The following is a 26,023-nucleotide window of genomic DNA, read 5'->3' as shown; positions in this document are numbered from 1 at the left end:
TTATTCCTTACTTTATTACAACACAATCATTCCTCTCATTACTATACACTCACCGGCCACTTTATTATGTACAGGTTGGACTGCCTTTTGCCTTCAGAACTGCCTTAGTCCTTTATGCCATAGATTCAACAAGGTACTGGAAATATTCCTCAGAGATTTTGCTCCATATTGACATGATAGCATCACGCACTTGCTGCAGATTTGTTGGCTGCACATTCATGATGCAAATCTCCAGTTCCACCACATCCCTAAGGTGCTCTATTGGATTGAGTTCTGGTGACTGTGAAGGCCATTTGAATACAGTGAACTTATTGTCATGTTCAAGAAACCAGTCTGAGATGATTCGTGCTTTATGACTGGGCCCGTTATCCTGCTGGAGGTAGCCATCAGAAGATGGGCACACTGTGGTCATAAAGGGATGGACATCAGGTAGGCTGTGGTGTTGACACGATTCTCAGTTGATACTGATGAGCCCAAAGTGTGCCAAGAAAATATCCTCCACACCATTACACCACCACCACCAGCCTGACCCATTAATAAAAGGCCAGATGGACCCATGCTTTTGTGTTGTTGACGACAAATTCTGATTCTACCATCCGAATGTCGCAGCAGAAATCGAGACTCATCAGACCAGGCAACGTTTCTCCAATCTTCTATTGTCCAATTTTGGTGAGCCTGTGCGAGTTTTAGCCTCAGTTTCCTGTTCTTAGCTGACAGGAGTGGCACCCGGTGTGGTCTTTTGCTGCTGTAGCCCATCTGCCTTAAGGTTGGACTTGTTGTGCATTCTGAGATGCTCTTCTGCATTCCTCGGTTGTAACGAGTGGTTATTTGAGTTACTGTTGCCTTTCTTTCAGCTTGAACCAGTCTGGCCATTCTCATCTGACCTCAGGCATTTGCAAACACAGAACTGCCGCTCACTAGATATTTTCTCTTTTACTGACCATTCTCTGTAAACCTTAGAGATGGTTGTGCGTGAAAATTCCAGTAGATCAGCAGTTTCTGAAATACTCAGACCAGCCTGTCTGGCACCAACAACCATGTCACACTAAACCAAGTCACTTAAATTCCCTTTGTTCCCTATTCGTCTTGACCATGCCTAAATGCACTAAGTTGCAGCCATGTGATTGGCTGATTAGAAATTTGAGTTAACGAGCAGTTGGACAGGTGTACCTAATTAAGTGGCCAGTGAGTGTAATTTTTTGTGGTTCTAATGTTATGTTCCTTGCAAAAATAATATTTTCCTAAATTGAGTTTCTGACTTGTTTCTAGTTCTTAAATATCTTTAATATTTGAAGACATCAAGAAGCATTTTCTAAACAAGAAAAAAACATTGTCTTATTTTCCGAAATGCCAAAATTAAATGAGTTTTTCCTTAAAAAATCTAAATAAATTACCCAAAACGAGACTATCTTGCTTACCTCATCGGCACTTAAAAAACTAATTTAATTTTAAATTAAGAATTGTTTTTAGATATTTGCACTACAAACAATTCAAGCAATCAAAAATCCAAATAAAGACAGGAAACTGTATAAAAATTGAGAATTTTGTTGAGTCATTCTTTATTTAGCAACCACTGAGTTTGAGAGGTGCCAACACTGAAAATATCAGCAGCGGGATAAGTGTTGTTCCCTATTCGTTATGAGAATCTTGCTGTAGTTGAACACAATTTACAAATCTTAACAGGTGATGTAAGAATGTTGGGAAGCTTTATAAGTAAAACACGAAGGGAGGAGAGGAGGCATTTTGGTGGACTGTTAACTTCCTTTTCACAAGGAAACATGATATGGCACGAAAGCATTCTACAGATAAACGGATGACAAAGGCGACAGAGAATACCAATGGAAAATGGACAGCGCCTTCGAAAAACCAACAAAACTGCTTACATTCATTCACATCACCTCAAAAAGAGTTTTCTCCCAGTGCATTAAATGCTTCGAGAACGTCTTAAACTTCAGTTAATATGCCTTCAATAAGCGGCAAGAGTAAAATGCCGTAATAGCCAAATCAACAGAAAAACATACACTGTGCCAAGTACGGTAAACAGACCCCAATAACAAAACAAAAACAAGGTTATTTAAAGTGCAGATGAACCAAGTCAGTCATGCAAGGAACGGAGTGATAATCAGTTGAACCGAGTGTTCATGCATACAATTTAGAACAACTTCGGAGGAAGGATTTCAGTGGTACAACTAAAAAAACAAAACCCCTCAAAGGGTAGAACACGAGAGTATCTGTAACTGATACATATCTGTACCCTTAACCTACAATTGAAAAAAAAGCAAATAAATAAAATCTATACTATTAAAAAAAAAAAAGTCTAAAGATTTCCTCGGAATCGTTCATGAAGGGTTTTAGTGATGAGCACTAAAAGAAGCTCCCCTTATTTATTATCCTCTGCTGATTTGTAAGAGAATTACTAAATGCATTTGTACATGTGCACTGCAAAAAATGCTTTTATTTCTTACGAGTTTTGTCTTGTTTTTAGTCCAAACATCTAAAACTTCTGAAATTAAGAAGCATTTTCTAGACAAATAAAAAAATAAAGCTGAATTAAAAAAAATTTTGGACTTATTTTAAGTCAAAAATAACTGAGTTTTTCCTTGAAACAAGCTAAAAAATCTGCCATTGGTGTAAGTAAAATAATCTCTTTAAACTGAAATGAGATTATTTACATATTATTATTGTAATTGTTTTAAAGCAAAAAACGACTTTTTTTTTTTAACTTATTATTATTATTATAATAAAAAAAAACATTTTTATCTGCCTAAATCAAATATTGATTTTTCAGATATTTGGACTAGAATCACCAAGTAAGAAAAGCATATGCAGTGTGAGAGAAAGAGGGAGAGTAGGAAAGAGTTTCTTCAGAACACTCCTGAATACTATGGAGAAGCCTACAGGACTCTTTGTGTTGGTCGTTCCTCCGCGAGTGTGTTCCAGGCTACAGCGCACGGGGCCGCTTGGGGTTAATCTGCTTGCTGGCTTGTTCCTCCTCTTGAAGTGCAGAACGGAATGACCTCACTTTATCTGATAATACAAGCAGACGCGCATCCATTAGTGCGCCATCATTCCATTGGGAGAACATTAAAAAAGTAAAAGAGCATTCTCAGCATTTACCTCGGAGTTCAATGAGGATCTCGATCTTCTGGTCAAGAATTTGCTCAAGCTGAGAGGAGTAAGAGTCCACATCATAGTCTACCTCCTCAGTCATCTCCAGGAGAACCTTCTCGTCCTCAAGCCACCTGATAGACTCCTGTTTGACACAAAGTATGATAGTCAATATTAAAAAAAAAAACAATAATAATTAGCAATTCCTTTTAATTTGGGACTGAACTACCAACTTCACAAAGATGCATTGTAAAAATGAAAAGCATAATGACCTGAAACACAGCCCTGTGGTCCTCCAGAACCTGCTCCTCCATGTCCACCAGCTGAGACACCACTTCGTGAAATGTGAAAAGCTGAGGAGAGACTTCCTCTTCCTGTTAACATTCAAATAAAAGCTTTTAGACCATCTACAGGAGGAAGTCTTAATGGTTTAGAGCAGGGATGTCCAGATTCGGTCCTGGAGGGCCGGTGTCCTGCAAAGTTTAGTTCCAACCCCAATCAGACACACCTGGGCTAGCTAATCAAGCTCTTACTAGGCATTCTAGAAACATCCTTGCAGGTGTATTGAAGCAAGTTGAAGCTAAAATCTGCAGGACGCCGGCCCTCCAGGACCGAGTTTGAATACCCCTAGTTTAGAGGGTCTAAAGGGATATTTAAATGTGTTAAAGGGATTTAGGCCAAAAAAGCTCAATTTACTCAGGGGTTTGAAACCTATCTGAGTTTCTTTTTTTCTGTTGAACACAAAAGTTATTTTGAATGATGTTAAAAACCTGTATCCAATGACATCCATAGTAGGAAAAACAAACACTAAGGAGGACAATAGTTACTAGTTTTCAAAATATCTTCTCTTATGTCCAACAGAAGAAAGAAACTCAAGCAGGTTTGTGACAAGTAAATCATGACAGAATTTTCAGGTTTGGGTGAACTATCCCTTTTAGGCCAAGAAATGATTTGATTTGTTTAATCAATGTGATTTTGCTTAAGGCACATGCTTTATGGTTGCATGATTGTGTTGGTTTTATTTTGATTTATTTCTTGTGTGGTGTTTTGTTTATTAGTTAAAGCATCTTTCCTTTGGATGTCTCAGTCTGTGACAACTTATAGTTTAACCTATGTTAGCCGATATTGTTCTGTTAATGTCAAAATGCAACCAATCTTTTTTTTTTTTTAAATCTACCAACTCGAAAAGGAAACTGAAACAATGGCTGTTTCTGCGTTCTTCAAGGATCTTGTGTCCTCGTGTAATGTCGTCATCATTAACTGCCAAAGTTGAGTTCCAAAACTCATAACCGCAAGAGCGGAGGACGCGTGAAAGTTCCTGGATGTGTTCTTGATATTGAGAAATGCGTCGATGCACACTTGAGTGCAAAACTCGCTTGAGAAGTCCCAGAAGTCATTGCGGCTGAATAAAGAAGGTAGGAGGTGCAGCATTTTATATAGATTAATTTTTAAAGTTCAGAGATAAACATTATTTGTCTCAGGAGTTTTCCTAAATGAGACTGTGAAAGTAAACATTAACATAGAAATCTTAATGAAGGCATAAACACATTAAGGGTGTTTTTGTTTTATTTGTATTGTAAAACGTATATTAGTAAAGTCTTCATGCATAGTATATATAGTGAAAAGGGGAAAAACAATGAATCGTTGTATGAATGCTGTAATGTTTAAATAAATTTATGTTAAAAGTGCATGAAGGTTATGTGACCCTCAGGAATGTTAGCAGCATCTTATTTCTCGTTCTCTGTTGCAGTGGCGCAGTAGGTAGTGTTGTTGCCTCACAGCAAGAAGGTCGCTGCGTCACTGGTTCGATCCTCGGCTCAGATGGCGTTTCTGTGTGGAGTTTGCATGTTCTCCCTGCGTTCGTGTGGGTTTCCTCGGGTGCTCCGGTTTCCCCCACAGTCCAAAGACATGCGGTACAGGTGAATTTGGAAGGCTAAATTGTCCGTAGTGTAAATGAGTGTGTGTGGACATTTCCCATAAATGGGTTGCAGATGAAAGGGCATCCACTGCGTAAAAAACGTGCTGATAAGTTGGTGGTTCATTCCGCTGTGGCAACCCCAGATTAATAAAGGGACTAAGCCGACAAGAAAATGAATGAATGAATGTTACATTTACATTTAGTCATTTAGCAGACGCTTTTATCCAAAGCGACTAACAAATGAGGACAAGGAAGCAATTTACACAACCAAGAGCAACAATGAATAAGTGCTATAAGCAAGTTTCAGGTCTGTAAAGTCTAAGAAGGGAAGTATTAGTTTTTTTTTTTTTTTTTTGTACAGTTAGTGTGATATTCAGAGAGGCAATTACAGATTAGGAAGTGTAGTGGAGACTAAATAGTTGAGTTTTTAGTCGTTTCTTGAAAGTAGCGAGTGACTCTGCTGTTCTGATGCAGTTAGGGAGTTCATTCCACCAACTGGGCAGATTAAGCGTGAGCGTGAGCAAAAGTTATTTCTTCCCCCTTTGGGATGGAACCACGAGGCGACGTTTATTCACAGAACGCAAGTTTCTGGAGGGCACATAGATCTGCAGAAGCGAGAGCAGATAAGAAGGAGCAAGGCCAGAAGTCACTTTGTAGGCAAACATCAGAGCTTTGAATTTGATGCGAGCAGCAACTGGCAGCCAGTGCAAACGGACTAGCAGCGGAGTGACATGTGCTCGTTTAGGTTCATTGAAGACCACTCGTGCTGCTGCATTCTGGAGCAGTTGAAGAGGCTTGATAGAGTTAGCTGGAAGCCCAGCTAGTAGAGAGTTACAGTAATCCAGTTTGGAGAGAACAAGAGCTTGAACAAGGAGTTGAGCTGCATGTTCAGATAAGAAGGGTCGGATCTTTCTGATGTTATAGAGTGTGAATCTGCACGATCGAGCAGTTCTAGAGATGTGGTCAGAGAAGTTTAGTTGGTCATCAATCGTTACTCCAAGGCTTTTCACCATTTTGGATGCAGTAATGGTTGCCCCGTCCATCTGGATTGAAAAGTTATGGTGTAGAGTCGAGTTGGCAGAAACTACAAGCATTTCCGTTTTTAGCGAGGTTCAGCTGAAGATGATGATCTCTCATCCAGTGTGAAATATCCAACAGGCAGGCTGAGATGCGAGCTGGAACCGAGGGATCATCAGGATGAAAAGAGAGGTATAGCTGGGTATCATCAGCATAGCAGTGGTAGGAGAATCCATGTCTCTGGATGACTGGTCCTAGAGATGATGTGTAGATGGAGAAGAGAAGTGGCCCAAGAACAGAGCCTTGAGGTACCCCAGTGTTTAGATGCTGTAGGTTGGACACCTCACCCCTCCAAGACACCCTGAATGATCTGTCAGTGAGGTAAGATCTGAACCATTGTATTACAGTGCCCGCAACGCCCAGTGACTCGAGCGTAGATAGCAGGATCTGGTGGTTGACAGTGTCAAAAGCACCTGACAAGTCCAGCAAAATGAGGACTGATGATTTAGAGTCTGCTTTAGCCAGTCTGAGATCCTCCACGACCGAGAGCAGGGCAGTCTCAGTTGAGTGGCCTTTCTTAAAGCCGGATTGCTTGTTGTCCATGAGATTGTTTTGAGTAAGAAAGTCCAGGACTTGATTGAACACTACTTTCTCCAGAATCTTGGCCATGAATGGAAGCAGGGATACTGGTCTGTAGTTTTCAAGTAGCGTATGGTCCAGGTTGGGTTTCTTTAGCAGTGGGGTTACCCCAGCCTGCTTAAATGAAGTGGGGAATAAACCAGAGTCAAGACATGTGTTAATTATGTGAGTCAGTGTTGGTATGACTGCAGGAGAGATGGCTTGCAAGAGATGAGAGGGAATGGGATCGAGTGGACAGGTGGTTGCATGGCTAGATAGCACCAGTTTGGACACCTCAGACTCAGAGAGCTGAGAAAAAGAGGTGAGTGTGTGTGGTGTTGGTGGTGTACCTTGCGTGTTTGTTGTAGGTGCAGCAAATTGAGCACTGATTTTTGCAGTTTTGGTGCAAAAGAATGTAGCAAAGTCATCAGTAGTAAGTGTGGAGGATGCGGGTGGAGGAGGAGGATAGAGGAGGGAGGAAAATGTTTTAAAAAGTAGGCGAGGATTAGTGGCATTGTTGATTTTCAGACGGTAATATGTCTGCTTTGCCGAAGTAACCTCAGCCGAGAAAGAGGACAGAAGAGTTTGGTATGTTAAGAGCTGTGCAGGATTTTTAGTTTTCCACCAAATTCTTTCTGCAGCTAAAAACAGTAAAAAACCAGTAAAAAAATCCTTGGCATTAAACACTGATATATCTATAAATATATATATATATATATATATATATATATATATATATATAWTTTTTTTTTTTTTTTAATTATAAGCAAAGATACATCTTATTAATAAAAAACAATGTGCAAATCTAAACTACTTTTCAAATGTTTGAGTCAAAACTATTGCTTCTTCAAGTAAACGTTATGCTTGGTTAAATTATTAGAAATTGATGCTTTTTACTTTGGAACGACCCAATTATGTTTCAGAAAATAGCATAATAGAATAAACTCTGAACACTAATGTAATGGCAGCTGAAAATTGTTATAGCAGGAACAAACAACATAATATTAATATAAATATATGTAAACAAACATAGTAAAAAAGTACCTTTGTAAAAGTAATATAGTTTCACAAAATTACAATTTTACTATTTTTTTAATTACATAAATACTTTTATAATCTCACAGACTCCTTTTAAACAGTGCTATATTCTTTTAAAATGATCACTATTGTTGGTTTTAACTACAATGTCATCAAACATTGATTTGAAATAATATGGAGTAAGAAACAGGAAAGAAGTGTTTTACATTCTGTTCACAGAGCAGTTTGAGGTCATCTCTCTGAGGGGAGTTGCCTAATTCCCACTCCTCGTCCATGATGTCCAGCTGGTTGATGGCGTTGACATTGGGGCGGATTCCCTCCGTCACAGCATTGGGGTCCACGGTCAGCTCCTTCACTCTAAACGCACACATTGACAGCATTTAGGACATTGTTTTGAGGCCAACCATTCTGACCTAAATGACACCATGCACAGGTCAAAGGACTTTTGTGCAGCTTGATTTGGCTGAAAAGGCCTGAAAGACTTTGCTTCAGCATAATCTGGGGCTTTAGGGCATAATCACCAAAGTGTAACCCAAAGCAAAGCTGTATACTTCTACTTCAATTTAAAACAGAACCTTCGATGACGAAAGGTATTGAGTCTAAAAGGAATTACGCTGCTAGAAAGCAGGCATTTGGACAGTCCACAAACAGAAAGAACTACTTTAGCAATTTGTGCAGTTAACGCAACTGTTTATGGTGTCATCTTATTTGTACTAATTATATAGAGGGTTTATGAGCATTAGATTGTGTTATTTCTAAAGGAGAAGGAAGGACAACAGCACCACAGAAATGCTAGACATTCCCAGGGTCAGAGAGATGACATGACAACAGATCAAAGGGGAAGTTAAAAATATTTACACCAAGAACAGCCATTAGTGTGAGATATGAGTGCAGCAAATGTGTCTAATAACATCAAACAGACTGTGGTTATATGCATTGCTGTGCATGAGCGTTTCCATGCATAGGTTGCAAGCCAACACAGGATTGTTGGTTGTTTGCTGAGCAGTGTTGGGGGAGCTACTCTCAAACAGCTTGACAAACTATATTATGTCAACCACAAGTTATTAATTAAACAAGCAAAATAATGTAAAGCTGTTTAAGATGCCAATAATAAATATATTAGATCATTTTAAACATGAGCACTATTTATCAGCGACGATCAATCGAATAATCAAATCTCAAAGTAGGACTGGATGATATGACCTAAAATCAAAACCTTGTTTAAGTAAACATTTTGACTCAATTTTGATTATTGAATGATTATTCTAATCTTAATGTAATTATGTATTTACTTTTTTCCCCCTCTCATGAGCTATAACTTGTACATGAGTCATATGAAAAAATATGAAAATGAACCAATGTAAAATACCTAGCTCGGGTATCCAAAATACTGTGCATTTAAGTGAAAATAACTTTTGTACAGTAGAATAAAAATCAAAGTGATGCATATGTGCATAAAATATAGATTCTACACTTTCAAACAAAACCACTTAAGGGGGTCTGGTGCAATGCTAGCCCTTTAAATCTTAAAGCGAAAGTTAATGACGTCACGGACCCGGCACCGGGTCCGCGGAGTTTAACTGGTTGCATAAGTTACGAATTACGAATTAATATATATAAATATATATATATACATATATATATATAATCATTTAAAAAGCTAACCTTATAGTTTATCGTTTAAATACACATTTGTAAATATATACTTTGTAGTTAAATAGTAGGCCCATTGGCCTATTGTAAACATTGACAAAATTGTATGAAATGTTTGAAATGTGGCCACCATCCAACAAGCTAATCCAGCAAAGCGTAAACCTCAGAATTTAAAATGAATAACTGCAAAAATTTCCACTTTGAGAAAAAAACAACATCACTTTCAGCAGGCTGACTACGGGCCTGTTATAGTTAAAAGTTATCATTAAAAATAGTTACAAAGTTGGAGTAGAACATTTTTCAAACTCTTCTTAATTGAATCGATTTTTGAGTAAATTATTTGAATAAATTATTTAATGATTTATTCTTCCACACAGTAGATTGAACTGTTAGATTAAAGTAGTAGATTACATTGTTGTATGGTAAGACATGGTTTAGCCACTACGTATTGTGGTTGTTTACAGGCAAGCCTATACCAGCTCAAACACTCACTCTGCAAAATATTGTTTAATTATAGTTATACAGTGCTCAGCATATATAAATACACCCCTAACAGATCTATCTTTTAAATTCATATTTTTCATAGGAAGCTTGTGCATACATATTAGATTACTCAGTACTGAAGCCAAATCTGGAGCTTATCTAACAAAGAAACTTACGATAACCGTCCAAAAACTAGTACAGCTCAATTTATATATTATAGAAAAATATTAAATTTTAAAATTAAAATTTTAAATTTTAAAAAAGAGGAAAAATCAAGAGGTTGAAAGTTGAAATTTAGTTGGTTTTAATGTATTTTGCAATATTAGGCTTGAATTTAATTGTATATCTTTCAATTTCAAAATATGTTTGGTGACTAAAATATGATTTTTATAAATATATCTGTTTAATAAATCTGTTTTGTTTAATTGCACCAAAATACATTGCCTATATTCACTGAGGAATGGAAAAAAAATATTCTTTTTCAAAATGGGGTGTACTCTATGCTGAGCACAGTAAATAAGAGAGAAAACTTTTTTTTCAGTATTTTATTTCCCTATAATAAGTATTGTTGCTTTACATGATAGGAATATGTTTGATATTACACTACTGAAACATGAAGTTAGTACTAAAGGTAAGAACTACTTTTAGTTCCTCCCCAACACTGCTGCAGTGTATCTGACTGAGAATTATGTGGGAAGCTGCATAGACGTGTGCTCATACTCATAGGTAGGAGAGGGTTCAGAGCGACTTCCTCCCCCCTGAGAGAAGGGGATGTCAGAGGGGCTAATCCCAAACTCCTTTACTCTGAAGACAGTCAAGACAGAACAGAGAAAAACAGCAAGACAGAGAGAGATGAGCACAGCCAATCAGAAGCCATGTATAGTTACAAAACTTTTCCCCATCATCCCTTGCATGTCAAATCATTGGTAAATACAACAGCTTGAGTGAAAAATTTGTTTATAAAAATATTAAATAGACAGTTCCTCCAAAAAAATCATACTCCCCCTACATTCATACTTTCTTCTGGTAAACACAAATGGAGATATTTTGAAGAATGTTGGACTTCTATGGTTTTTCTTTCTTGCTATGGATGCAGGTTTCAAGCATTTTTCAAAATATCTTTTTCTTTTGCTCGATGAAAAATGACACTAATGAAAGTTTAGAATCACTTGAAGGTTAGTAAATGATGACAATATTAATATTTGGGTAAACCTTGCCTTTTAAGGTATGGTAGTGAAAATTTTGCATCAGTTTACCCACATCCACAGGTCATCCAAGATGTAGAGGACTTTTCTCTTACGTAGAACATAAGAATAAACATAAAGAAGATTTTTAGCTGAATCTGTGGTCTTAATATCTTATGGTAGGGTTGCACGATATTGGAAAAATTTGACGTTGCAATTCTTTTTTTTCTCTGCAATATATTTTGCGATAGAAATACAAATTCACCAGATAACTTGAATAGCTCTATTTGGAAAGTCATTTTGATTGATTGGAATGATTTTGTAGGGGAGTAAAATATGAATATATTATGTCATTTATTATATACATATGATAAACAAATTAGTCATAAATAAACAGAATGGAGCAAATGTTAAAGTGAAATAAAAAGTGCGTCATGGTTTTCTGGGGAGAGTTCAACAGCATTCGGGAACAGAATTTAAAAAAATCAAAACATAAAATCTGTAAGTCTTCCTCATATAAATTATTCAATACACTTACTCTTTATTAAATTTCTTTATGCGCTACTAATATGCTTTAAAGTCTCTTTAATGTCACAGGCTTTAAAAAGAGAAGCAGATGATAAACTTTCACTCTATTATTAAATTCTGCAGCGCTTCCACAAATCTCACATGTTTTGACCTGCAACTTGACTATTGCAGACACATTGTAATATCAATGCTTACACGATATATTGTGCACTAGAGTTGGGCGATGTTGACCAACTTGGCATCGTACGATGTCTAATGTAAAACATTGCAATGGACGATAGTATCATTGTCGTAGACAGCGGCGAATTAATTATTTGTAGCCTACCTTTTCAACTACCTGACTAACATGGTCTTTGTTTTACCCATAACCAAATCATAAATAGATAACGATAAGTTACACACAAATTACCACCCGTCAATCTCTTTTTCGCGGGACTCTGGCATAAACAGGCAGAAAGTGAAAGATTGAAGCAGTATACTGATGCTGTGACATGTTCACCTGATAAGAGTCAAAAGAACGATTAAGCCAAGATGAATTAAACATCAAGTTTAACTATAGTGAGATGCTATCCAGCAGTACATTCTTGATAACCTGTCCGATGTGCACTGCTCTCTGAGTTTTGGTGCTAATAGCACCCGCTGACTGCTGGAGCTCAAACGCGTGCATACACTGCAGCATGACAGAGTGTGTGTGTGTTTGTGTGTAGTCACGTGATGTGCGTTTTCAGTGGTATAGTGTGGAAGGAGGGCTTTTCAGAAATGCTAGGTGAAACGCCAATGAAGATGTGGATTGTTTCCATTCTAAAATGCCATTTTAAAACTAAGTCGTTTTAGTGTAAATAGGGCCTAAGTGTGTATTTTTCGCAAGTGGGTTGCTGCCGGCTCAGCATCGTTATGTCTATTGGCCATCGGCGATGGATGTTGGCATCATCTATCGACCCAACCCTATCATGCAGTCCTATTTTATAGCAATTGCCGCATCCAGGATAAGCACAAGTACAGACCATTCTGGCAAACTCGTACTCCGAGTTGTCTTGTCAACAAACCTCGTCACCATTCCTTTACATGTTAAAGACACACCCGTGACCCAGACAACGCAATTTTGTCATCAGAGTGACAGGACTACAAACACACTTCATTGGCAATTGACAGATATGTGTTTGATGAGGCAGTGGACTAAAACTATTAATCTTTTAAATAATGTTCAATTTGGTACACAGAATAATCTTTTTGTTTCACACTATTATTACCTGAAAAACAAATCACCATTTACTGCCATTAAATGAATCACCATAGACCATAGATTCAGCTTAAAATCTAGTTTAAATGTCCTAATGAAGAAAAAAAAAAAAGTCACCTACATCATGGATGACCTGCAAATTCCTGTAAATTACTAGGAAATTCTCCTTTTCAAAGAACAATCCCTTAAAAGTCAACATTTTAGCAATATTTAAAATATAACAACTGAAGAATAAAATACATAAAGCTTCTTTACATCTGCAAGAATGCCACTCATCTTTTATTTTCATAACTGCACAACACAATGCAACGTCCTCACCTGTTGGCATATCTCAGAGTGTTTAGCGTGTTCTCACAGGAGGCCATCCCAGGAGAGATAGTGGCAATCTAAACAGACAAAAGTCGCAATTAGAGCTGTGCAAATAAGCAAAGGCAAACATCCCACTGTTTAAGATTGAGCGTTTAATCAAACTTACCATGCATGTCCTGGAGTTCTCACCGATAAATGAGTCTCGGAGGACCTGTGTAAGCTTGCTCGCTCTAAATGGGGTGTGAGGCTTATTACGGCCCAGAGCTCTGATACATTCCTAATACAACGGGACACGCAAGATCACAGTGATTAACTGGAGAAATTCAAATTGGCACTTCAAATCCTGTTTCTGGCAGCTGGTTGCTTTTTGTGTGGCCTTTTTAAAGCACTGACCTTCAGAGCTAACAGACTCTTGTTAATTTCAGCTCCTTCTAAACGAGTCTGCCGATCGGCGCTGGATGTGTCTGCTCCACGTTCGTTACCCGCCAGATCAATGAGCGAAAATTTTCCATGCATCTTGCCCTTCCTTCGTAGAATGATTTGGAAGACGGCGTGGCTACGGGATGAGTGGGCATTGGCTGATGTCTGACCTGATGTCCTGAAATGGAAATTAGAGGGGTAAAAATTAAGTGTTTAAGGTGTGTTGCAAGATGCTGTGAGGACCAGAGATTGTGGCATTCCTATTTAATATAAATAATTAGAACAAAACAATGTTTTATATTGATTATTACCTGCAACTGTTTCCTATTTCAATGAGTTTCAAGACATCTTCCGTACATTTGACCTCGCGCTCCTGAAGCCCAACCACTTGCACCTGCTGCTTCCCATCTTCTAGAACACGCAGTTTAGCCTTACGATTCAATAGATCAAATACCTAAAAAGAAAAGACAGATTTTAAAAGACTGTTGTAAAATCTTTAAATGTCAATCACGATTTCAATGACAAAAGGTAAAATTCACCAACCTTTCCACTATAAATTTCGAAGAAAGTTGCGTAAACCTGAAGATCCAGCTTCTTATAGTTTGGTTTCTTCAGCATGAGAAAAACATCTCGAGCTGAGTGTATATAAGACATGAATTAGTAATGTAAAATAAATAAATGAAAAAAATTACAAGAACAAATCAATTACCAGCTAATGCATAGATTCCTTTTGAACAATCCTGGTTCTTTCCAGAAAAATCTCCACCCATGGTCTAAGACAAAAATAATTTTTTATGTTACATATATAAAAAAAACAATACTGTTAGTAATAAAACTAAAAATGTTAAGGCCATTTTTAATACAGAAACTAGTAAAGAATATAAAAGAAGTGCTTCTTACATGTGTTTTTCCACTTCCTGTTTGACCATAAGCAAAGCATGTGGCCATTCCTCTATCAAAGATGGTTTCCACAAGAGGTCTTGCAGTAAACCTGCATGGAGAAAAGTTTAGAATTTTTCTCTAACTAATACTAATTTCCAAAATGTTAAATGAGTAACCAATAAAACCATCCTTTACCTGTAAACCATTTCATTTGTTGTGCTGTCATCAAAGGCATAATCAAAGCGGAATGTTTGGTTCTCTAGATATCGTGTCAGGTCCACCTTCTGCTTTGGTTCATGAACCATGACAACATCTTTACTTGGAATAGTGATCACATCTAGGTCCTTTACACTCAATTCTACAATCAACACATAGGAAATTAATTACCAAAAATACAAAACACAGAATGAAGCATGCTAATTGTCATTTCTGAAGCATTACCTTTTTTATTAAGAGGTCGCTTCCTAACACAAACACATATTCGGTGCTCTTCAATCTGTCGAAAAACATAAATCACACTTTAATTCTTGAAATATTGTAAACTAAACCTGCAACATCTTAGAATTTTCTGATTAATAATAAGAAAACATTTTCATTTGTTTATCATTATCATTACTGAAAACGAGTCTCAAACACAGGTTGACACAGTATTTCATAATCAAATAAATATAAAAAAATTTCAATTTACATTTTTTTCAGAATTAAAAATAAAATAGTTTAGTAAAAAGAAAACATATTAGTGTATAATTTTTGCGTAATTTAAGTCCTAATACTTATAACTGTGTCATTTAAAACTTACCAAGTCTGTCGTGGTTAACGGTCGATAGTCCAAACTTCCTCTGAAGTCTCGGATCATCTGCAGTATTTCATAGTTCGGAATCGTTGTATCAACTTCCTACAAAACAAGCACATTCACAATCAGGTGAGAGAATCCATTAGTCAAACATTCCGATTTAAAGATCTAGATCAGTGTTTCTCAAACACGTTCCTCAAGGACCACCAACACTGCATGTTTTGGATAACTCCTTTGTTTGTAACACTTATTACAGGTCTTTCAGTCTCTGCGAATGAGCTGATAATCTGAATCACGTGTGTTTGGTTAAAGAAACATGGAAAATGTGCAGAGCTGGTGGTCTCCGGGAATGTGGTTGAGAAACACTGGTCTAGATGATGTATTACCTGTGCTCGTTTCTCTCTCAGCTCCTGTTGCTGTAGTCTTCGTCTTTCCCTCTTCTCCTGCAATTTTTCCACTTCCTTCACACAGTTCGACTTCCTCCTTGCTGTTAAAGCAGAATTACACACAATTCCATTTAAACAAAGGCCACAATCGTTTCCTCTCTTTCAGTCTGCCCCCCTCCCACTCTGCATCTCCCTCTAATATAAGTGTGTATGTGTGTGGACAGAGTGGCCATGGTGCAAAAGCCAGAGCCTCTGGCAGCTGGCACACGGTAGCGCCAACAACCCTCTCCATCTTAAAGAGCTCTATTCTCAGAGCAAGCCTTTTCCAATGTCATTTATCCATGTGCTCTTGCGGTCTACAACATACACCACATTATTGCCTGCAAACAACAGTATCAGCAGAACATGGGATAAAAGACTGGGCCATATAATGAAGTCATTAATATTCATCCGACTGACTCTAATTTTATCCTCCCAAAAACAGTGCGGTGTGTAATTTGAAGAATTACTTTTCTGGCAAACTAAGGTTGGAATTACAAATCACCTCACGGTTCGATTTGAAGAGAAATAAAGTATGCAGTTAATTTACTCAGCCTTAGGCCATCCAATATATAGGTGAAATTAGTTCATCAGTAGAATATTAAAGCAGACTTTCAGCTGAAACATTTGTGAATAACATACTTTGCAAGTTAACTACAAGCACTTTGAGAGAATATCTGTGAACAAAAATATCTGTGGCTCATGGTGATACTCTGTGATCTGCATGGCTGTCGATTAATAATAGATATGCGTTTAAAAATCTCATCATTTTGTATCATAAGATGTCAATGTATCATTTGAAGACTCAGTTATTTTTTTTTACCTGTACATGTGTAACCCACCAGTCCAACTGCACCCAACCTGATCTGAGCTGGGATTGAACAGGTGATTCTTTGTATGGGAGTCGGTTACTCTAACAAATAGGTTAAAGACCATGGCCTCAAGCTAGCATTTGTCGCTAGAGCACCTTTAAAGGTCAGAGGAGTGAGGTTTACCTGCATAACACTTCGCTTAATCTCACCCCCCTAAACTCACTCCCATCCCGGATGAGCCCCGAAATGTTACTTACTGGTCCTACTGCACCCAACCCATCTGAACTGGGATCGAACTGGCGATTCTTTGTATGGGAGTCAGTTGCTCTATCAAGAAGGCTAAAAAGGAGTGAGGTTTACCTGCATAGCACTTCGCTGGCTGCTTTTAATACATATGTTTTAAATTTAAAATGCCAGTACTTGTACATAATGGATCACCAAGGACTACAATTCAGTTAAATATCTCTAATATTGCACCAAAAAATTCACCTAGATGACCTGAGGGGGAGTAAATAAATACATAATATGTATTTTTGGATGAAGCATCCATTTAAGTGCAGTTTGAAAAATACAATCCAATTCCAAAACGATTTGCTAAAAATCTAAATTTCAAGCCATTTGCTAAGGGATAATTGTTTTGACACCAACATTGTGTTGGAGATAAATATAACACAACCTCTCTAACTTTCCAACGTATCTGTATTTTCTGCCCTAAATATTCTGTACTTTTCCAATAAACTGATTCCTGCATTCTGATTCATATATTTTTAATACATCAATCCAATATTATTTGTCCTAATGCATCAGTGAATTAATTCTGCCCCCCATCCCTGCCATAAACAAGCAAACCAAGAGTGCACGTTGCATCAAAACACAGAAAGCAGAGGAGTTTTCATTCTAGATTAATTCAGCAGACACTCTGGTAAGCTTCATAAATTCAAAGCTAGAGGATTAATCATGGAGGTTTTGGCATTCATTGATGGGTAGCTGAGGTATCCAAACCACATACCAATATTTGAGCCAAAACAAGGACCGATAAGTAAGGGTCTAAACTTTAAAAGGATGCTTTCTCTTTATACATGACATACATCCTCTGCAGGGGGCCTCAATCCGCCTTTCAGCATTTTCCTGTGGGGAAAAGGGGGTTGACAGGAACAGATTGAAACGCACTGGAGGGTCATATTACCGTTTTGTTGTTGCTGCTGAGTTAGCTGGCTTTGGGTCTGGCTCTGTGTGGGCTGAGAGGGTTGTTGTGCTGGTGGAGGGGGTGCTGATTCTGGCTGCGGCTGTGGCTGCTGCTGCTGCTGTTGTTGTAGTTGTTGGGCTGGCCGTGCCCGAGTCGAGCCCACTGTAAAACAAAGCACATAAGAGTCAGCAAAATTACTCTCAAGACAAATGGAGACTATAACTGAAAATTTCACAGCATCACTGGAGCTTTCTCACAGTCCTGATACAACACATTTTGGGACACAGCCAGTGTAGTATCCGGAGACAACAATAAATGATGTGTACTAAAACAGTCACTGTTTATAAAACACTCAAGCACTTTCAGAACATTGAATTATTAGTTTGAGCATTCCAAAATCTTGATTTTTGAAAACACTATTTTGTCAATTATTTGTCAAACAGATCTTTTCTTCAAAATTATCATTTACATTGAGTAAAAAAAGATTCTCGAAAACACTTTTTAAAGTTGATTGCAGGAAGCTTAATTGTATACCCAAACAAACAAAAAAAAAAACTTCACAGTGACTATATTGGAGACCTTATACCCAGGATATATTACAACAGAAAAGTCTGTTGGTTCACTAGAAGATTTTGACTAACAGTGTTAAGATTAACAGTTTGACTATGAGTTTACAAGGTCATATAAAGAAGAAATACATAGATTAGGCATTAGTCATAAGCAATACAATTTAGGGCTGGGACACACCAAGCTGACAGTCAGCCATTGGGCTTCATCGGTCCAGCAAGTTGGTTTGGTATGTTCAACATGTCGTCTCTGGTCAGTTAATGTAGGAGCACGTTGACCTGATTTAGCATGTGCAATTGGCATTGGCTGAAAACAATGCTCTGACTGGTTATTCAGCAATGAATCAGAGCGTGAGTGTGACGTAGTGAAGTGATGTAGCAAGTAAACAATTCAAGGAAAGAAGAAACACAAAAAAGCTGGCTGTAATTCAGCTACATTTTGCAAAATATTTGCAAACATTATGGATTTTTAGATTATCAAACATATTTAGGGGAGAGAATCCCTCCGTGGTAAGTAACAATTTCTGTGATAAACGCTGGTACTAAATGCTGCTTTGTTCACGCTTTGCAAATGTGCGTCGAAAGGTCTGATTTTGCCATTCAAAAAGAGAAAACAAATACTGCCCCCCACAATGCGAAAAGACAAGTCCTCTTGTCTAAGAGCAGAATATGCACTGTTGAATCAGTCTGCTTTCGTCTGTTTGGTGTGCTCACAAGCAGCTTTTTGGTCCAGACTGAACCAGACATTAGCCAATGCGAGGCGACAACACAGTTGGGTTTTCAGATGCTAGCAGTTTGACGTGGGATTGGTGTTTACTGACCTTTATTGTGAATAATACGATGAATTCTATTTCATGTTGACTTTAGTATTCCTGAAGAATAATGATGAATTGACTTTATTCAACATTTTAACTTTGTTCTACAATAGTGATATAGTTTAGTTGTAACCTGCACTATTACATAGCAATGAACCCTCAAGGCTAAATTTAAGTCTAAATTTGAGGGGTTTTTTTTTGTTTATTAAACAATTACCTCCAGTTTACGCGAAATCGCCTTTGTGCACAAAACCATAAGGTGCATCTCAATTTATATATTTCCTAATGTTATTTGAGACACGACTATTCTGTTATTACCATTTAGCAGCTCTATACTAAGCTTAATTGACAACTTTCATCACAACAAAAGTTTAGACTAGGGCACATTCAGAAAATAGTGTTGTTACCCAGCGAGTACATGTTCTAATGAATTCAGAGTACCCTGTCAGGATGAAGCTCTTGTAGAGTGAGCACTCTCTGGCTCTCTCAGGAGACTAACAAATGCACATGCTGCCACTTCAAACTGAAGCACCCTGTCCATGCACACTACATATTTATATCACTAATTCACAGCCTTTGCCAGTTTAATAACCGCACACAAAGATGCTGCAATTCAAAGTTTATTTTGACTCATTGTTTAACCCTATTCCTGAGACATATAAGAGTAAACATACCTCTGTTGTCTCTAGATGGAATTTCGCTCCTTCCCGGTGCAATAGTTCTACGATTCTGCACACAAACAAAAGAATACAAAAAAGGTTAAAAAGAAAGCGTGCAAGTTCACAACTTCACTCTGAACTCGTACAAACCTTAGGGATTTTGTTGACCTTCACAGAGCTGGGTGTAGGAGGTGGTGGTGTAACAGGGCTCAGGGAAATCTCCTCCTCTGGAGCAACATCTGGATTTAGTGAGAAAATACACTCCAAATCGATCTGTTAAGACAAATTAACATTGCAAGAAAAGATGTTTAGAATATTCTAATCTTGATGAGAAAGAATGACACAGGGTAGATGATAAACAAATTTATCCCATATGAAATGAACACAGCACACGTTTTCACTGACTGAGAGCACGTAATATGTAAGAGTTTCATACTGCACCCTAACAACACCAGCATGTTGTTCCATCTATTATTAATAACACAGGCAGCGGAGAGGCAGCTAGACTTACCTCTTTCCCTTTAGTGTCTCCATTTTCTATCCATTCCACAGTAACACTTTCATTATCCTCATTTAAAGAGGTCACCATGGCCTGGTGTATTCGCCCTGTAAGAAACCCAACACCTCTAGGTGAGAATAACACAGTTAAATCATTTATTTTTGACCATTTTGAGGGATCTGAAAGAGGTGACATGATAGATGATGAAGTCAAAATATATCTGCTTCTCCTCACACTTCAGAAGTTGTGCTATTAGTTAGTTAAAAGTCTTAAAGCATCATTGAAAACAAACAGCAATGTTTCAGTATCTATTATTTAGAGCTATTCCTACATCTCCATCCCTGCAATTATTCAACAGTGGCATCAGCAGGAAAAGGCACATATTATCCTGCCATAAAACAAGCTATTTAAAACCTAAGCATTTAACATCAGGCCAAGCAAAAAGTTAAGACTTTGCTTGAAGTAAAGGCACATCTTTGATGCTGAAGAACACCCTCTTCTGTTTAAAGATGTCACAAGCACTGTTCGTCTTCAGAGAGCATGTCAAGAGTCATCTCTATTACGCAATGCATGGAACTTCTCAAAGGGACAGGAGTGGTTTTGTTTAACAAAACAACAGATCCAGACTCATTGTTCATTTGCTCTTTGTAAAATAAAATGCAGCTTCTCAAAGAGGTACAAATTACAATCATAATTTATTCAGACAGTCTTCTGATTTGTGTTGATGCCATCACCAATGAAATGCCACTAAATGTTTTGAGACATCAACACATTAACTAAACACACATTTTGTACTGACATATCTTTAGCTGCAATTTATGAAACATCAATATGCCTTAAAATGTGTACGCTACTAACATGCATTCAAACCTTCTGGTCAGCAATATTCAGTCAAACTAAGTTTGTCTTGACACATTTTAACCCCTGATTTAAATAAATCCAGATTTGGCTACTACTAAGCCATCATTAGAAGAAATTCCTAATTTGACAGAGTTACTTGTTCCATGTTAAAAATAAAAAATATTAGGGCTGCACAATAGTGGACAAATCTGACATTGTGATATTTAGTTTTGGCCCGATTAGGTATAGGCCGGTATAAGATTCTGACAGTATAATAACCTTGGACAATAATATTATGGTATCACAGTATTGCGATTATTGCTCAAAAATATATATTCTTTTTAATTTTCTGGGTAAAAAAAAAAAACTAAAACTTTTTTCCCTTTGAACACAAAATATTTTATTTTGAGAAAGATTTATAATATTTTGGAACAGTAAACATTTTAGGATAAATAATTCAAGTGAATCATTGACTTCTGCTGTCTTTATTAGTTTCAAAATCACAGATTTCTTTACAATTTAAAACGGCATCTTTGGATATCTTTTCTGCTGAAGATACTGTTCTCCTAAAAAAAAAAAAGTAAATAAGAAATTGTACACATATCTTAGGAACGGTGTGGTATTACAGAAAATTTGGGTGGTTTTAAAACCTTGACTTTTCCAAACCGCAGTACACCTTGAAAACGGTTATCGTCCCATGCTTAGCCACGATAATGGACGATAGTGCAGTGCATCTGCACAAATTACAAGCAAAAATAAACAAATAATGACTGCTTTATGGTTTCCTGGGGTCCGTTCTTCGTACCTCGCTTAAATGATCTAAGATTATTTGGCAGATCCTGGATCTTTTAATCTTGATAACTGATCTCTCGCTAATTTGGTTCTCCAAACAAGTTCGCGAATCAGATTAGAATATCTGGATGAACTGATCTGAGATCGCTGCGTTTGTTGTTAAGGACAGATCTATCGATCCTAGAAATCATGATCAGCAATGCAACGATTGGCTGACGGCACAGCAGCGTAATGACATCATCTGATTAATATTCTATTATCCATGTGAGCAAAATTACATCAAATTAGCAGTAAACGGCTTGTTAAATATGACACGCAGTAACTTCACATTTGTTGTGAGCTGCAGGCTTTACACTTTCATTTGTCAAGACAAGAGTATTCATCATGTATTTCAATGCAAATCAATGTATTTAGTTCTTCATTTAGAAAAGATTTTCTTTATTACAGTAACCGTTTTTTAATCGGTGTAAAGAATAACTGGTTGTTTCCAAAAGCATTTTGATATTGGTAAAGGCGTCTGCAACTTTTGTGAAGCATCACTGGCATATTAACTGTCAAAACATGTTTATGACTGCATAAATGTATTATTGCTTTTAAAAAAGTCACATATTGTGTATTTCTATTATACACAATTTGTACTAAAGCGATCTAAAAAGTTCATATCAATAAGTTTTCTCTTTGCACCACCAGATGGCAGTCTTTGTATTTTCATTTCAAGTGCAGATTGCATACGTTTTATTAATATGTATAACTTTATTTATTTTATTAATGACTATAACTTTATATATATAGTTAAAAAATATTTACTATTTTCCCAAGTGTATATAACTTTTACTGTAAGAAAATATCAGAACTCGGTACATACTTTCTGTATTATCTTTGCTTGAACTGAGCCGATCTAATCCTGTTTATATGATTTGAACCTGCTCCCGATCAGGTTTGACCTAGCAGATCTGTTGCCATGACAACAACTCTCGGATCAGCTTTGAAGAACGAAACGATCCTGGATCGTGTCAAATCGTCAATATCCAAATCCAGCTAACTGAGTAATCCACGTACGAAGAACGGACCCCTGGAGGAGAGTCGAACATTATTCAAGTACAATCAAAATAACATGGTCATCATTGTATAAATAATAAAAAAATATAATATCTAATAATATATTCTTCTTTACTCTTTGATAAACTGTATAATGCTGTGATGATGTGACTATTGCAGATACACACAATGATGCTTAAACAATATATTGTTCAGCCCTATTAATCACTCTGCTTTTGTGCAATACAAATGACTGTAGCAATTATAAAGAACAAATGTATGTTTTCTTTCTGCTTTTTAACTCAGCATTAACTAAAATGACAAATAAACTAATAAAAACAATATTATGAATGGCTTTTTTAGTACCAATGATAATAAAAACAACAATGTGGATTTAGTAGAAATAATAGTAACAATTTTACTTTTTTTGCTATTAATAAAGAGTTATTTTAAATTCTACAATTATTTTATGTTTTGCCTTGAGCCAATTATCATGGAAGCTTGATTCTATCATGCACAAAATACATTTTAAAGTATAATGGTGACTTTTATATTGCAATTCTGACTTTCTTGCCAAGTCAATATTTCATGTTTATGACTTTTCTTCTCAGAATTTCTCTCACAATATTAACTTAAAAACTCAGTGGTAGTATTGAGCTTATTTCACACAATTCTAAGTGATCTAAAAGTTAAATGCCAGATGTTAACAAAATGACAAAAACTGTCAACTGCGAGAAATAAGTCAGAACTGCAAATGTTAACACAAAATTCCAAGACATTAGTTCAGAATTGTGATACTATTTAGCAATAAGCTGCACCTACATTATTTTAATTTTACAAGGTGAAGTAGAAACATGCGGCCATAAAGGATACCTAGACAATTCTAATCTAATAAATGGCCATCTTTTAAACAGTTATTCTTCAAACAGTGCAATAACTTGAAAGAGACGTGAAACGCACTGGTTCTGTTTTAGAATGACTAAAATAAAATCAGAAATAAATTAAATTCGACAATACAATATTGAAGTTTTGTACAGAAAAGTATTATTTGCACAAATCTAAGTAGTAAAACTTTATTAGCAGCCAATGACTATCAAAGTACACAGTTTGTTTTAAGTCAATTAAATAGTGCTAATGTTGTTTTGAAGTCATTAAAATGCAATTTCAGACCTAATATTCACATAAAGCAGTATAAGGACTATTAAATGAACTAATGTGCAAATATAAAACCAACTTTATTTCAATCAATAGAAGTATGATTATCTGATTCTGTTTATAATATTACAACAAATCCCAAACTCCTGTTATCAGCATTTCCTTTGGCCACTAGGATGTTCAACCCTTGAGTCCAAAGAATGACATCATACAAGTTGAAGGGAACTTGCTGGTCATCTTCAAGTCTTAACACTTTTAGCAAGGGACTACCTGTTATCTACAATAATAGCCAACATATGTTACTGTAAATAAAATAGACACTCAGATGTCATGATAAACTCAAATGAGTGATTGATAAGATGTAACTGATACCAAAACTTGGGTGAATTTACGACAAAATACAAAACTTAACAAGGTTTCAGTAAACCCAGCGACCCCCCACACTCCACTTACACCTAATCTGTCAAACAAAACACTCATTTGCAGATGATTTAAGATGGCTAACCACATAAATCCAGAAACTACAGGATTTACGTGCTTGCGCTCCCTGCCAATATTACACAAATAATTGCCTAATAATTCGCAATCCGTAAACCGGAACTGGGCTCAAACAAGATCGCTGATATTATGAATAGTAACTAAACAAACTCCACCCGGGTTAGCAGGTGGCTAACGTAAACCGACAGTTGCACTGTTGATTGACATAAGCTCGTTAACTACCCCGGCAACCAGCAGCAACAGAACAAACTTAACGCCATATATTGATTTGTACCAGGCCCGACATCTAAACGAGTGGCTTCACTCTGGTTTATTTGAGGGGTAACGTTAGCATCTGTTAGCCGAACCGGGGCAACGACTTTAACGGACGGTTACAGGCGACCCAAATATGAACTCACCATCGCTGCGCTTTATCTCCACATAAATCCCCACGACGATCCTGCCGAAGTTCACAGCCATAGCTCATTTATGAGACGAAGAGAATACTCAATTAGACGGGCGTGTGGGAACTAAAGACAGTGTTTGTGTTTGAATTTTTCACATTTGTTGTTCCGTGTTGCTCAAAAAACCGGGAGGCGGCCACAGCGCAAGACATAAAAGAGGGAGCGAGTTCAGAGCGCGTGCGCGGAGGACGTACGACGTGCGTGTATTTTTTTTTACTCCACAAGTCCCGCCTTCTGCGCTATGATTGGCTACAAGGTAGCTGGAGGACTGTTTTAAAGTAACCACCGAAGCAACTACGGCAGGATCGAGCTCTTTGGGAAAACTCAAATGTGTTTGAAGTCTTTTCACTGACAGAAGTCAGTCACAAAATGAGTGTGTGTGGATGTTTCCCAGAGATAAACTGCAGCTGAAAAAGCATCCGCTGCGTAAAACATGTGCTGGATAAGTTGGTGGTTCATTCCGCTGTGGCCCCCCATTGAGTTTTTTTTTTTTTTTAATATTTCCCAAATTATGTGTAACATTAAGTTATTAAAACTATTATGTTTAGAAATGTGCTGAAAATCTTCTCTTCGTTAAACAGAAATTGAGGAAAAAAATAAACAGGGGGGCTAATAAGTCAGGGGGCTAATAATTATGACTTCAACTGTATATATTTATATTTTTATTGAGCAATGTCGATCAAACAGAACACCACATCAGTCATATTTCAGAAAGTCTGTTAAAAAGTGAATTTTATTGATATACATTTTAAACATTAAAAAGTCATTGTGAAAATTTGATTGGTTTTTAACTGAATGACTGAAAAAATATTATTCCTTTATATATTCCTTTAGATTTTCTGATGTAGTTATAATTTACATTTAGAAAAAACAACAACAACAAGACTGAAAATCTGAAATGAAGGATTAGAATTATGTGTTCTTAGAGAATGTTTAGTTTGGGCATAACTTATTTGGTTAATTTTGCCTTCATTAGTTTATGTAAAGAATTATAATGTTGTATATGTATTTATTTTATTTCTGTTTTGTCAATTTTGTCAAGCTTCCTGTAGACAGGTGTTGAAAATTAGCAAGTTTGCTAAAACACTTAAACAAATGCATTTC

The 26,023-nt window shown here is 36.8% G+C and overlaps 1 protein-coding gene across 2 annotated transcripts; it reads right to left on the bottom strand.

Moving 5' to 3' along the window:
- Positions 1–1,529: 1,529 nt before the first annotated feature.
- On the bottom strand, positions 1,530–25,083 carry kif2a (kinesin family member 2a). 2 transcript variants are annotated; one of them, XM_005166830.5, is made up of 21 exons: positions 24,875–25,083; positions 20,166–20,260; positions 19,805–19,927; positions 19,670–19,724; positions 17,615–17,776; positions 15,578–15,678; positions 15,198–15,293; positions 14,840–14,894; positions 14,594–14,756; positions 14,417–14,507; positions 14,226–14,289; positions 14,060–14,151; positions 13,828–13,970; positions 13,490–13,694; positions 13,263–13,373; positions 13,106–13,173; positions 10,556–10,639; positions 7,906–8,056; positions 3,381–3,482; positions 3,118–3,253; positions 1,530–3,027 (listed from the first exon to the last, which is right to left on the bottom strand). In XM_005166830.5, the coding sequence occupies exons 1-21, from the start codon at positions 24,933–24,935 to the stop codon at positions 2,942–2,944; spliced, it is 2,244 nt and encodes a 747-aa protein (XP_005166887.1). In that variant the 5' UTR covers positions 24,936–25,083; the 3' UTR covers positions 1,530–2,941. The 2 variants fall into 2 exon arrangements, with proteins under 2 accessions (XP_005166887.1, NP_001004664.3); NM_001004664.3 differs by lacking the exon at positions 10,556–10,639 and having other exon boundaries at positions 24,875–25,076.
- Between the last annotated feature and the right edge of the window lie 940 nt (positions 25,084–26,023).

Source organism: Danio rerio, chromosome 8 (genome assembly GCF_049306965.1).
Source record: "Danio rerio strain Tuebingen ecotype United States chromosome 8, GRCz12tu, whole genome shotgun sequence".
Lineage (NCBI taxonomy): Eukaryota > Metazoa > Chordata > Actinopteri > Cypriniformes > Danionidae > Danio > Danio rerio.
Note: the sequence above shows the minus strand (reverse complement) of the source record. Positions and strands in the feature narration are given on the sequence as shown.